This window comes from Anolis carolinensis, chromosome 2 (genome assembly GCF_035594765.1).
Source record: "Anolis carolinensis isolate JA03-04 chromosome 2, rAnoCar3.1.pri, whole genome shotgun sequence".
NCBI lineage: Eukaryota > Metazoa > Chordata > Lepidosauria > Squamata > Dactyloidae > Anolis > Anolis carolinensis.
Genome location: NC_085842.1, coordinates 9,954,038 through 9,968,510, shown reverse-complemented (window position 1 = coordinate 9,968,510; position 14,473 = coordinate 9,954,038). Strand labels below are relative to the sequence as shown.

Genomic DNA, 14,473 nt, shown 5'->3' with positions numbered 1-14,473 from the left:
GGGAGGGGGGCATTGGTTCCAAACTAGGTTCCCATCTCAGAGTTATTCTTTCCAAAAAGGTCTAGAGGTCTGTGATATTTCTGAACTTTTTCCAAACTCCTTCTGGAACGCTCTGTGCTCTTCCAGGCCCATAATAATAACTCCATGGAAGTCCCTGCACCAGAGGAATCTCCACCAGACACCACCCAGAGTCTCAGGCAGAAGGAGCTGAAGCGGGAAGGAGACGGGGCTGCCGCCTTGCAGGGTGAGAAGGAACTCTTCTGGGAGTTTTGGGGTTTTGTGCTTCAGGGGGATGATAAATAAATAAAATTATTGTTGTACTTGTTGTTGTTATATGTAGGCATTGGGTTGCTAACAGTTTGATTTCAGTTTGATTTGCAGTTTTCTTTCTTGCAATAGAACTGAATATTCAGCCCTTCAGTGTCTTCCCAGGTGGGACCCTAAGCTGAGCTGAGCCCTGAAACTGAGCTGGAAGACAAACAGGCGGCAAAAAATCACTTTAGTCAATTGAAACACCAAGCCCAGTGCTTGTTTCACTCGAACATCCTCACAGCAGGGCTTGCGAGATAAAGTCCTACACCCTCACATTGTACATCTTCTTGGGTGTTGAATGCGCCTGTGTTCTTAGGGTCGTTTCCTCATCGGTCTCTTTATAGGACTGCAATGGTCACCTCTGAGGCCTGTTTCTGTGACCAGCTTTCCACCCCTTACTCTCTCTCCAGGGTCTGGAATGATGCTGTTGCCGAATCCTCAGTCGTTTCTCCCCCTTTGCGATGGAGTGGGACTGAGTCAGGTAAGCAGAAGGATTCCTGGGAGAGGAGGACTGGGCCTGCCGGGGTGCCCTTGGTTCCAGGCTTAATGGCCAAATATCTATTGAAACTGACAAGATAGAATGTGTTTCCTTAGAAGTGAAATACTGACGGCACAATTGCAAACCGTGCCAACAAGGAGGGGAAAAAATGAAGAGAAAACTAAAGAAACTAGAATGGATGTTCAAAGAACTTTCAACGGAGCTAAGATTCAAAAGGGACATGTACAAGAAATGGAAAGGGGGAAGAGTCACCAAGGAATGTAAACGACTAACCAACATAAGTAGGGAAAAGATCTAACAATCTAAATCAGAAAATGAGGCCAGAAGAAGAAATGAGCCAAGAGTAGGGTCTGTGCCTGGAGAAGGTGGTGAGATGCTAACCAGGGATAGGGAAGAGGTAGAACACGGCCTCAGTCTTCTCCCAAAAGGAAATTGGTATTCTGCCTGACGAAGATGGAGCAACTGGAGAAATGCAACCCAAAATGGGTAAAGAAGTGGTCCAGGAATACCTGGCCACTCTCGATGAATCCCAGTCTCCAGGGCCAGGTGAACTACAGCCAAGGGTATTGAACTAACAGCAGTAATCCCAGAACCACTGTCAATCCTCTTTGTTCATTTTTGGGAACAGGAGAAGTCCCAGCAGGCTGGAGGAGGCAAAGGTTGTCTCTATCTTCAAGAATGGACCAAAAAGAGGTCCCCTAACAATGACCATCCAGTTATCTTGACTTGTCCCATAAGCAGTTGGAGCAGCTGTTTAGACTCCCGAATGTTTATAAGGAGGAGATCGTTTGATGTGGATCGATAATAGTTATAGAGGGAGCGGATCTGTTTGTTTGCTATTATGCACTCTTTATCGAACCAATTTTTGGATCTGACCCTGGGTTGCCTCGGCATTCTTTGCCAATCGTATAGTTTTTAAAAGATAGGTTTTATAAGGGATTCAAACCCGGTGATGCCTCCTCGAAATCTGGGATTTCAATGATCATAGTTTCTATGGACAACACTTCCTAAGAGTTCAAGATATCCAGGCACACCCCTTTTGTCTTAACGTTCCGCTTCAGCCTGGTGTATTGTGGGTAGGCTTGTCCAGGTGGGGAAGTGCTGCTTCTCTCCAAAACCAGGAGAAGTGGGAGATAGATGATCACTAAGCAAGGAATTGTCTATAGCAAATGAATCAATGTTGCTAGCTATGGAGGGAGAAGTCAGAAGATAGTCTATGACACTAGAGCCCCTTGGTGAGACCAATGTATATTCTCCAGAGTCAGGAAACTGAGTAAGTCCATTTAGCCGAGACAGGTTGAGCTGCATGGCCATTTTGGTCAGGCACTTTCCGGCTTGGTTTCACGCTTGGTCCTTAGAGTGTCGGGCTTCTGGTGTCAGGAGAGAGTTGAAGGGATCTTTGTCCAGGCCCTCTTCTCTCAACACATTTATTCAACTAGATCCTACCCTTGCATTGAAGTCACCCGTTATCTTGACCTAAATAACAGGAAAAATGTTGGAGCAGATCATGAAGAAGGCCGTCTGGAATCACTTGGGAAAAGTGCTGTAATCACTGAAGGACAAGATGAGTTTCTCCAAAACAAGTCATGCCAGACTAATGTACTTTTCAGTAGAGCTACAAGCTTGGTAGAGGAAGGAAATGCAGTGGATGTAGCACATCTTGCTTTCAGTAAGACCTCTGGAAAGGCCTCCCATGGTTTCACAAACAACTAGTAAAAAGTGGGCTGGATAATACTCCTGTTCGGTGGATTTGTAATGGTTTGAGCGACAAAGGGTGGAGTGCCGCAGGGCTCTGTCCTGGGCCCAGTACTGCTCAACATGCGTATCATATTTTGAGATGACACCAAATTAGCAGGTATAGCTGACAGTCTAGAAGATAGGATCAGAATTCAAAATGGCCTGAACATGGTAGAGAGCTGGGCCAAAACTAACCCACTTAATGTCAACAAAAATATATGTAGAGTTGTACACTTAGGCAGGAGAAAAATGCCATGCACAGGAACAGGATGGGCGACACCTGGCTTGACAGGCATTCATATGATGGGATCTTGGAGTGTTAGAGGACTACAAGTTGAACATGAGCCAACAATGTGAGGCAGCAGCTGAAAGGACTATGGGATTTTGGGCTGCATCCCAAGGAATATCGTGTCTAGATTCAGGGAAGTCATGGCAACCTTCTTTCTGCTTTGGGGAGACCTCACCTGAAATACCACTGTGTCCAGTTCTGGGCACCACAATAAAGGCTGGAACATGCTCAGATTCCATTTCTTATTCTACGTATCAATTAAGAAATGGTTCTGACTGTGACCAACCCGTCATCTCTACAAAGCTTACAACTGTGGCATGGAGGCCTTGGCCCTTTCCCTTTCAAACAACCAACAGGAATGTAAATCTGCTTTAAAGAATTTCTTGTTATTATTTTTCTTGATCGCTCTCACGTGAGAAGGGAATCTTTTCTTCTTCCGCCAGGGCCCAATCGCCTTTGAGGACGTGGCTGTGGATTTCTCCCTGGAGGAGTGGGTTCTCCTGAATCCGGATCAGAAAGCCTTGCACAAGCAGATCATGGAGGAGATGAATGGGATTGTGGACTCTCTTGGTAAGGCTCCCTCACTGATGGGATTTCTGTTTCAAAAGGCAGTATTAGCCTAAATCGTCACAGTCACTGAGGGTCCGCAAGGCAGGGCTTATGTTAGAAATATGTGACATAAGAGTAACAACAACAACAACAATAATAATAATAATAAAACAGTGCCAATTCAGACTCAAGTGGGAAGATTACCATAACGAGTCAAAGCATATTCCCCCTCTCTCAAATATATTATATATTACTGTATTTTATATTGTACATTATGTACACTATATATATATGTAATAAATATTATATTATTAGCATAGCATGTTACTAGGGGGAGGGCCCCAGAGCATCAGTTGGTGATGTGGGGAGGGGTCTCCAACTGATGGCACAGTAGACAAGATGGAACTGTCTTCCTGGTTCCCCCTCTCTCCTAACGTTTCGCCCGTATTTATGGCAGGTATCCTGAGAGGTGGGAGGTATATTGGAAACTAGGCTAGTGAGGTTTATAGATCTGTTTTTCCCATATACCTGACAACCTCTGAGGATGCCTGCCATAGATGCAGGCAAACATCAGGAGAGAATACTTCTGAAACATAGCCATACAGCCCAGAAAACATGGCCATACAGCCCAGTGTTTACAAAAAACACTAACTACATTTCTTAATAGTCAATGACTGGGTCTGAGCTACTCTCTGTTTCCATCTCTTCTCGGATTTAAAAGGGAGGGAAAAATTCCAAGCCCTACATCTCTCCTGAGACACAAGCAGAGAGAGGTCTCAATGCACACAGCACACACGGAGATATAAAAGTCAGAAATCTTGCACTATTCTACAAAACTAATCAGAATGAGAGAAAGAGAGAAAGAAACAGAGAAAGAACAAATAGATACATCCCAACTGTCAATCAGGAGACAAGGGGGAGGGATTCCCCCAGCCTGTTCTGAAACTAGCTCCCTGTTTCTCATTGGGGACTGCAGACTTGAGCAGCGTGGGGTTGAATCACAACAGATGGATCAGCAGCTCTTTCCTCTGGTCCAGTCTTGTCCTTCCTCCCAAACTGGGATGGTGTGGAGGCTGTCTCTTCTCTCTCACGTGGGATGTTACGTGGATGCCACTCTATCTGGCCAAGTCCTACAGACATCCCTTTTTTGTTCCCTTTTCTGCCTTCATCATTGTTCTCCACCTTTTCTTTACTGTCACGGTTTTGCACGTTCACAGCTTTGTCAGGCAAATCTATCCCTTTGGAACTCATATTTACAGCCAACTTCCATAAAGTGTAAGAGTCCCATTTGGCAGTTGATGGGAGAAGTGTATCTGTATTGTCATGGGGCCAATTCCCAGAGCTGAGTCTGCAAGCTCTGGAATTGGAGCCATAACAACAAGCACTCCTCGATAGCTCATGCAGACACCTGGCACCGGAGCATGGGAACTTTTGGAGTGAGAATCAAAACAGCTTTAATGAATAGTTGGTGTTGTAGTGGTAGTAATGTGATATGTGGGGTGGGGTTTGGTGATGATATTTACGTGTGGTGTGACGTTGTAGCAAAGGTGATAAAAATGATTGTGTGTAAACATTATGTCATTCTCGACTTTTCCAAAGTCGTGTGTTCTTCAATAAAGATTGGTTTTGATAACAGCTACCTTTGGTCTGTGTTCATGCTGGTCGTTTGAAGTAAGCGTGACATGTATCATCCGGCGCAGTCTGTCTCCCACCGGGATCCACGGCTGTTTCTCTCGGCAGCAACATACAGTGGGTCTCTCTGTGCACCAGACACCTGCCAGGAGGGCCACTGATCTGTGCATGTGCTTTCTTCTGCGTGAGTATGGCGACAAAGAGAAAGAAGGTCGTTGGATCCATGGAGCAGAAACCTGGACAAAGGAGAGACAAGGCAGAAGGTAGCCAACAACTATGGTGTCGAACGGGTAGCAGTAGGAGAATGGAAATGGAATCGATTGCAGATAGAAAAATGGTGTTCTCCAAAGTTACCGATGGTGTGCTGAAAGAGAGGAAAACAATGAAAAATGTGACTATGAAAAAGTTATTGAAGCTTTGTATGTTTGGTTTACGCAGCTGAGAGACAAAGGTGTGTGTATTTCAGGGCCTATTTTACAGCAAAAGGTATTGCGTTTTCAAAAAGAATTTAATGAAGGGGAATCAGATTTTACAGCAAGCATTGGCTCGACAGGTGGAAGAAACGTTATGGAATCCATCAGTTAAGTGTTTGTGGTGAGAAGCTGTCATCAAATTTTCAAGAAATAGAGGCATTCAAGAAAGAAATTCAAGGGGAAAAAAATTCAAGACTTTGTTGAAACTGAAAGCCTAACGGGTGATCAGATGTTTAATTGTGACGAGACCGGCCTCAATTGCAAAATTTTACCGAGCAGGAGTCTTGCAGCCAGAACTGAAGCAGCAGCCCCTGGCTAAAAGCACAGCAAAGAAAGGCTGACAATGTTAGCATGCAGCAGTGCTACAGCAAACCACAAAATGGACCTCGCAATGATTGGGAAGCCCAAAAATCCAAGAGCCTTTAAAACAAAAAATGCTCTTCCTGTAAAATACTACAATCAAAAAAGTTTGTTGATGACCAGTGAAATGTTCAAAAACTAATTATTATTATTATTATTATTATTATTATTATTATTATTATTACACGTTATTTATATTCCGCTCTATCTCCCCAAGGGGACTGAGGGCAGATCACCAATACACATACACGGCAAACATTCAATACCGTTTGGACAGAACAGAATAAGACAAACAGAAGGAGGTAGGTAGTCTTGAAGTCCAGTTTTTTGGTGCCTTGGAGGCTGATGTCGCGCTCAGATTCAGTCACAGGGGTGCTGTTGCTTCATTCTCTATGACGGAGAGCTATCAGAACTTCCTCCTTCCAACTTCCTCTTCGTCACCACATTTCTGGTCTTGATGTTTATGATGTCGCAAAATACCTCCCCCGCAATGTATGGTACCTAATTTCTCTACTTACAGCTCATAGACTGTTTTCGAACTGCTTAGGTAAACAGTGAGCTGGGCTTGAGGTCGAGCGCTCACCCCCAACCGGGCTTCGAACTGGCCACCTTTCGGTTGGTGGATCTTATTACTGCTGTTGATTTACCAGTTGTGCTACAGCCCAGCCCTAAGGAATTTGTTCCTTCCACGGAGGAATTTTTGAAGGAAATTTACCTGCCCAGGAAAGTGGTTTTGTTGCTAGACAATGCCTCAACACACCCTGATGCAGAGGAGCTTCAAGAGGGGGACATGAAGGCGATGTTTCTGCCACCGAATGTAACCGTCATATGCCAACCGATGGATCAGGGCGTTTTGGAAGAGCTCAAAAGGAACTATTGCAGGAAGCTATTCTCGGCAAGGATAGAAGAAATGGAATAAGTTGATCTCGCAAAGATGGCGAGACTTCGCAGCGGAGAAATGGCAATCGCTGGAAAAGCAGGCAAGGGTCACAGATTTTAAAAAATCTTCACAAGACTGAACTTTTTATGGATTTAACTTCCAACAGTGTTGTTTTATGCAATTCTATATTTATAGTCAATTTTAGTAGTAAACACTTTTGTAGTCAATGCTTTCAATACATTGCGATGTTTTGGTGCTAAATTAGTAAATACAGTGATTTCTCCATAATGTTACCATGTATTGAACTGCTTTTTATGTCAATTTGTTGTAAAACATGATGTTTTGGTGCTTAATTTCTAAAATCATAATGTAATTTGACCTTTAATAGGCTTTTCCTTAATCCCTCCTTATTATCCAACATTTTCACTTATCCAGTGTTCTGGTCAGTTTATGTTGGATAAGCGAGACTCTGCTGTTCTCTGAAATTAGGTATGGGATGTTCTACGTTGGAGCGGAAAAATCAAACATTAAGGGAGCATGAGAAAAGAACTGGGATTGGGGGAGAGAAATAAAAAGGAGAGAAGGATGGTGAAATGGGTGGTAGTTGGTAAAGTCTAAAGCTAGAGAAAAAGGCAAGCATTTGGATGTGAAGGGAAAAGGCATCCATTCCCCAGAGAGAAGGAGACGGAATAAACAACCGGGCTGGGCTGAGCAACAGGGAGCCTCAGGAGCGTATGTTACTCATCTCTCTCTTAGAGGCTCCAGGCAGACAACCAGGGTCCATCTTCACTGAACAAGGGGAGGGGAAAGGACAACAGGCATATCTTCTTTTCCTCCATGTTTATGTTGTTTTAAGGATCATTTCAATCCACTCCTTATCCCACTTCCTTTGAGTCTTTATGACGCACACTGAGGAATGATTGTTTATGTTCTTCTTCTTCACAGTAGATAACGGGGAGAAGAGCCATGTATGCACCAAATACAGGAAGCATTTGGGACACAACGGGTGCCTTCATCGACACCAGCAAGCCCACAGAGAAGATGGAGGTTCTGCCAGAGAAAGGCCCAACAAATGCATTGTATGTGGGCAATGTTTTACCCAAAATGTGGCACTTGTCCTTCACAAGACACTTGATGTTGGGAAAAGCCATCTTAAAGGGAAAGTATCTGCAAAATGTGTGGTGAAACACAAGAAATTTCACACAGGTCAGGAACAATACAGATGCCAAGAGTGTGGGAAGTGTTTTGCTGAAAGTTCAGCCTTGTTGAGCCACAAAAGAGTCCACACCAGGGAGAAGCCATACAAATGTCAGGAGTGTGGGAAATGTTCTGCTTCCCATTCAGACTTGTTGAAGCACAAAAGACTCCACACAGGAGAGAAGCCATACCAATGCCAGGAGTGTGGGAAATGTTTTACTTGCAGTTCAACCTTGGTGAGCCACAAAAGACTCCACACAGGAGAGAAGCCATACCAATGCCAGGAGTGTGGGAAATGTTTTACTTGCAGTTCAACCTTGGTGAGCCACAAAAGACTCCACACAGGAGAGAAGCCACACCAATGTCAGGAGTGTGGGAAATGTTTTGCTGAAAGTTCAGCCTTGTTGAGCCACAAAAGAGTCCACACCAGGGAGAAGCCATACAAATGTGAGGAGTGTGGGAAATGTTCTGTTTCCCATTCAGACTTGTTGAAGCACAAAAGACTCCACACAGGAGAGAAGCCATACCAGTGCCAGGAGTGTGGGAAATGTTTTACTTGCAGTTCAACCTTGGTGAGCCACAAAAGACTCCACACAGGAGAGAAGCCACACCAATGCCAGGAGTGTGGGAAATGTTTTGCTGAAAGTTCAGCCTTGTTGAGCCACAAAAGAGTCCACACCAGGGAGAAGCCATACAAATGTGAGGAGTGTGGGAAATGTTCTGTTTCCCATTCAGACTTGTTGAAGCACAAAAGACTCCACACAGGAGAGAAGCCATACCAATGCCAGGAGTGTGGGAAATGTTTTACTTGCAGTTCAACCTTGGTGAGCCACAAAAGACTCCACACAGGAGAGAAGCCACACCAATGCCAGGAGTGTGGGAAATGTTTTGCTGAAAGTTCAGCCTTGTTGAGCCACAAAAGAGTCCACACCAGGGAGAAGCCATACAAATGTGAGGAGTGTGGGAAATGTTCTGTTTCCCATTCAGACTTGTTGAAGCACAAAAGACTCCACACAGGAGAGAAGCCATACCAGTGCCAGGAGTGTGGGAAATGTTTTACTTGCAGTTCAACCTTGGTGAGCCACAAAAGACTCCACACAGGAGAGAAGCCACACCAATGTCAGGAGTGTGGGAAATGTTTTGCTGAAAGTTCAGCCTTGTTGAGCCACAAAAGAGTCCACACCAGGGAGAAGCCATACAAATGTGAGGAGTGTGGGAAATGTTCTGTTTCCCATTCAGACTTGTTGAAGCACAAAAGACTCCACACAGGAGAGAAGCCATACCAGTGCCAGGAGTGTGGGAAATGTTTTACTTGCAGTTCAACCTTGGTGAGCCACAAAAGACTCCACACAGGAGAGAAGCCACACCAATGCCAGGAGTGTGGGAAATGTTTTGCTGAAAGTTCAGCCTTGTTGAGCCACAAAAGAGTCCACACAGGAGAGAAGCCATACCAATGCCAGGAGTGTGGGAAATGTTTTGCTTACAGTTCAAACTTGTTGAGCCACAAAAGACTCCACACAGGAGAGAAGCCATACCAATGCCAGGAGTGTGGGAAATGTTTTGCTTTCAGTTCACACTTGGTGAGCCACAAAAGACTCCACACAGGAGAGAAGCCATACCAATGCCAGGAGTGTGGGAAATGTTTTGCTGTCAGTTCACACTTGGCGAGGCACAAAAGAAGCCACACAGGAGAGAAGCCATATAAATGCCATGAATGTGGAAAATGTTTTACTCAGAGTTCAGCCCTTAACCAGCACCAGAGAACACATACCGGCTAAAAAACAGCCATTGTGGGTAAATGTCTGATTTCAAACAGGACCCTTTGAGAAGTTCTGCGTCAGATTTGGTGGAGTCCCCGTTCTTGTCATTTGAACCTGTAAGTTGGAGGTCTGTTCTCTGGAGCAGCAGAAAGAAAGCTCTGTGTGACAATCCTTCAGAGCAGTGGTTCTCAACCTGTGGGTCCACAGATGTTTTGGCCTTCAACTTCCATAAAGCCTAACAGCTGGTAAACTGGCTGGGATTTCTGGGAGTTGTAGGCCAAAACACCCGGGGACCCACAGGTTGAGGACCACTGCTTCAGTGTCAGTTCCTGGAAGGTGTAGGAGACAAAGATAGGCTCACACAGCTTGTAGCTATGGAAAACTTTATTGAATCCGCCTTGCCAAAATGGCCGCAAAGCTTCTACTGCCCGTCTTCCGCTCTTTCCCCTCAGTATATTGGGTGGTTGCTTCCCTCCTCCCTTCACGTCTCTTCTCCATTCACACCTCCCTTTCCTTTTGTCCTTTCCCACGTTTGAAGACCAGACCCTGTCATAAATCAGCCTTCCCAGCCAAATGGTCTTCTTTATCCGATTTGTTGTAGTCAGGTGTGAAAAGAACAGCTTGGAGAATGCTGATCTTTTTGCATCCTGACATTCAGAGAGTTAAATATTAAGTTAAGTCTTGTCACCTCGTCTGAAAAGAAATAAACCATATGTGATTCCATCACTTGTTCTTCTGGTCTTAGTTTCCAGCTCCATTTCCACCTTGGTTTAAATGTCCAGTTTGTGAACGTTGTGCCCCTACAGACACATCCTCTGTTTTCCTCTTTAGTCAGGACTGGTCAGCTTGAATATTGTAAATGGCCGTTATGGGAGGGAGCCAGAGTTAGCCCCTTCCCTTTCAGACAGTGGCTCTCAACCAGTGGTCCACGGACTACCAGTGGTTCGCAAGAACTAAAATACGGTCTGCCTTCTAAGCTTCCCTTCCTTTGCTTTCTTTTCTCTTGCCCTTCCTTCCCCTTTCTTCCTTCTTTCCTTCTATCCTTGTCTTCTTGTCCCTTCCTTTGCCTTCTTTTCTCTTGCCCTTCATTCCTTCCTTTTTCTCTTCCCTTCCCATCCTGCCCTTTGCTGCCTTTTCTCTTCTTCTTCCATCCTTTTTCTCTTCCCTCCCTTTTCTCCCCTTTGCCTTTTCTCTTGCCCTTCCTTCCTTTTTTCTTCCCTTCACTTCCCTTCCTTTTCCTTCTTTTCTCTTGCCCTTCCTTCCTTTTTCTCTTCTCTCCTCTTCCCTTCCTTTGCCTTCTTTTCTCTTGCCTTCTTTCCTTGCTTTTTCTTGCTCTTCGCTTGCCTTCCCTTCCTTTGCCTATCATATGTTATGGACTGGAGTAGAGTACAATATATGTCTCATTTGATGCCTTATGAACTTGAATGCAAACTATAATTGTTTTTCTTAATCTGTTTATCCTATTATATTATATTATTGATGTTCTCTGATTGTTGTTTATGTGAGTTTAATATGTCGTAAGCCTCTTTGGGTCCAGTGAGGGAGAAAAGCAGGATATAAATAAAGATTCATCATCATCATCATCATCATTATTATTTTCTCTTGCCATTCTTTACTTCCCTTTTTCTCTTCCCTTCCATCCCTTTGCCCTCTTTTCCCTTGCCCTTCCTTCCTTCTTTCCTTGCTTTACCTTCCCTTCCCTTCTTTTCTCTTGTCCTTCCTTCCTTTTTCTCTTCTCTTCCCATATTTTCCTTTGCCTTATTTTCTCTTCCCCTTCCTTCCTTCCCTTCCCTTGTCTTCTTTTCTCTTGCCCTTCCTTCCTTTTTCTCTTCTCTTCCCATATTTTCCTTTGCCTTATTTTCTCTTCCCCTTCCTTCCTTCCCTTCCTTTGTCTTCTTTTCTCTTGTCCTTCCTTCCTTTTTCTCTTCTCTTCCCATATTTTCCTTTGCCTTATTTTCTCTTCCCCTTCCTTCCTTCCTTCCCTTCCTTTGTCTTCTTTTCTCTTGTCCTTCCTTCCTTTTTCTCTTCTCTTCCCATATATTCCTTTGCCTTCTTTTCTCTTCCCCTTCCTTCCTTCCCTTCCTTTGCCTTCTTTTCTCTTGCCCTTCCTTCCTTTTTCTCTTCTCTTCCCATATTTTCCTTTGCCTTATTTTCTCTTCCCCTTCCTTCCTTCTCTTCCTTTGTCTTCTTTTCTCTTGTCCTTCCTTTCTTTTTCTCTTCTCTTCCCATATTTTCCTTTGCCTTCTTTTCTCTTCCCCTTCCTTCCTTCCCTTCCTTTGCCTTCTTTTCTCTTGCCCTTCCTTCCTTTTTCTCTTCTCTTCCCATATTTTCCTTTGCCTTATTTTCTCTTCCCCTTCCTTCCTTCCCTTCCCTTCCCTTCCTTTGTCTTCTTTTCTCTTGCCCTTCCTTCCTTTTTCTCTTCTCTTCCCATATTTTCCTTTGCCTTATTTTCTCTTCCTCTTCCTTCCTTCCCTTCCCTTGTCTTCTTTTCTCTTGCCCTTCCTTCCTTTTTCTCTTCTCTTCCCATATTTTCCTTTGCCTTATTTTCTCTTCCCCTTCCTTCCTTCCCTTCCCTTGTCTTCTTTTCTCTTGCCCTTCCTTCCTTTTTCTCTTCTCTTCCCATATTTTCCTTTGCCTTATTTTCTCTTCCTCTTCCTTCCTTCCCTTCCTTTGTCTTCTTTTCTCTTGTCCTTCCTTCCTTTTTCTCTTCTCTTCCCATATTTTCCTTTGCCTTATTTTCTCTTCCCCTTCCTTCCTTCCCTTCCCTTGTCTTCTTTTCTCTTGCCCTTCCTTCCTTTTTCTCTTCTCTTCCCATCCTTTCCACTACCGAGAAGGAAGGCCCTGTCTCTCATCCCTGCCAATCATGCCAGCGAAGAGGGCGGGATTGAGAGCAGGGCCTCTCCAGACGGTCTTAGACTCCGAGATGGTTCATAAGGGGAGAGACGTTTGGACAGGTAACCCATCCAACACAGGCTGTGACCCTGTGCCCTGTTTGGCCTTGCGACTGACAAGGAAGACCTCTGCGTACAGATGACATTGAACTCCAAAACTTCAGATGATCTCTCCCAACGGCTTCATGTAGATGTTACACAGCGTGGGAGACAGTATTGAACCCTGCGGGGATTCTGGAAGGGATTCTGCTTTTCCTGCCTGGCAGAAGGGGGTTGGACTAGATGGCCCTCATGGTCTCTTCCAAATATACTGTTCTGTGAATCTCTGATTTGGGTAAGAAGGCAAGGGCCTAGAGAGATGGGGGTTCCTCTCTCTGGATGACCCCAAAAAGGGGCTGGAGAGCGACCTGCGGAGGATGGTCTGGCTGGTGACGCTGCTTGGAGAGAATGGGGCTGGACTCCACGACCCACGGGATCAGTGGTTTCATGGCGAAAGAACACACATCTCCTCCTCCTCCTCCCAGTCAGTTTGGGTTGTGTGCTGAGGGGCTAATCATCTTCAGACCACGCAGGAATAAACCACCAAAGCACCCCCAACAGATGGTCATACCATCTCAGCTTAAAAACCTCCAAAGGAGACTCTTATGGACTCCCGATAGGAGCAGACTCCACTACTGAACAGCTCTTACCTTCAGGAAATGCTTTCTGTTGTGTAGGTGAGGCCTGCACAACTAGTCGGTGTTAATGAGTGATGGAAGGAAAGGAGAAGCAGAGTAAAACACACACACAAGACCCCTGCTAGACAGGCAGGTGAATTCAGTCCTCTCACGGCCTCCTCCAGCTATACAATGGGACAGACTGTCTCATAGGCAAGGAGTTGATTCCAACCCCCAAAACACTGCAGAGTCCTGGTCACAGTTTCACAGCCTCTGGCCTTGTAAAGTAGTTCGTCTCTTTGAATAAACACTCTTGAGTTCTGAATTTCATCCAAAATCCTTGGAGGTTTTATTCTTGATTTATTCACTACTTATAACTATTTACAGGTCTTCTCTTAATATACAAAGATACACAATAAGAATGAGTAAGGGCTGTTGGAGAGTGGCCTAGGCTGCCTCAGAGTGTGGTGGAGTCTCCTTCTCTGGAGGCTTCTCTGCAGAGGCTCTCTATCGGGAGTGCTTTGATTGTGCCTTCCTGCATGGCAGGGGCAGGACGGGGTGGCCCTTGGGGGTCTCTTCCGGCTCTAGGGTCCTAGGAGTCCATTCCAGGAGGAGGCAACACGGGGTCTCATGGACACGCCTTTCCTCTCCGTCCACCTCTCATCCTGACCACGGCCAACCCTTTTGGGATCCAACATTTCCTTCCTGCCGAGGGAGAAGCCCTTCCTTCTTTCCTCCAAGTGAAACATACCCAGCTGTCTCTCTCCGCCCTTCTCTACATCCCGTCTCTGGAGATATTCTGACCTGTCAATATCCGTCTTGAATTGTGGGACCGAGACCTGGAGACAGGGTCATTCCAGGTGAATCTGACCAAAGCGGAAGAAAGGAGGCCGTGACTTCCTTGGATATAGACAGAATCCTCCTATCGGGACAGCCTAGAAGCACATTGGCTTTTATAGCTGCTACATCATAATCTGTTTTTAAAAATAATTTATATTCAAAGACAAGAAAGAAAAACAAATGCATATTTATACAAATTACAAATACATTTATTATTATTTTTTTTAAAAAAAATCGTACATCCTTTTACAGCAGCCACATTATATTCAGTACAATCTACAGTACGTTAACATTTGGCATCTACTGTTATTTTCACGCTTATACAGATTTCTTACCCTCCCCCAAGTCACTTTTTTTATTTATCATCTGTCCAAAATTCCTTTTCATTCCCTCTTGTG

The 14,473-nt window shown here is 44.8% G+C and overlaps 1 protein-coding gene across 1 annotated transcript; it reads left to right on the top strand.

Moving 5' to 3' along the window:
* Nucleotides 1–54: 54 nt before the first annotated feature.
* Nucleotides 55–10,411, top strand: LOC134296911 (zinc finger protein 91-like). The gene is made up of 2 exons (XM_062973053.1): nucleotides 55–3,407; nucleotides 7,677–10,411. Exons 1-2 carry the CDS (start codon nucleotides 3,374–3,376, stop codon nucleotides 9,704–9,706), a joined length of 2,064 nt encoding a protein of 687 aa, XP_062829123.1. The 5' UTR covers nucleotides 55–3,373; the 3' UTR covers nucleotides 9,707–10,411.
* Nucleotides 10,412–14,473: the final 4,062 nt, after the last annotated feature.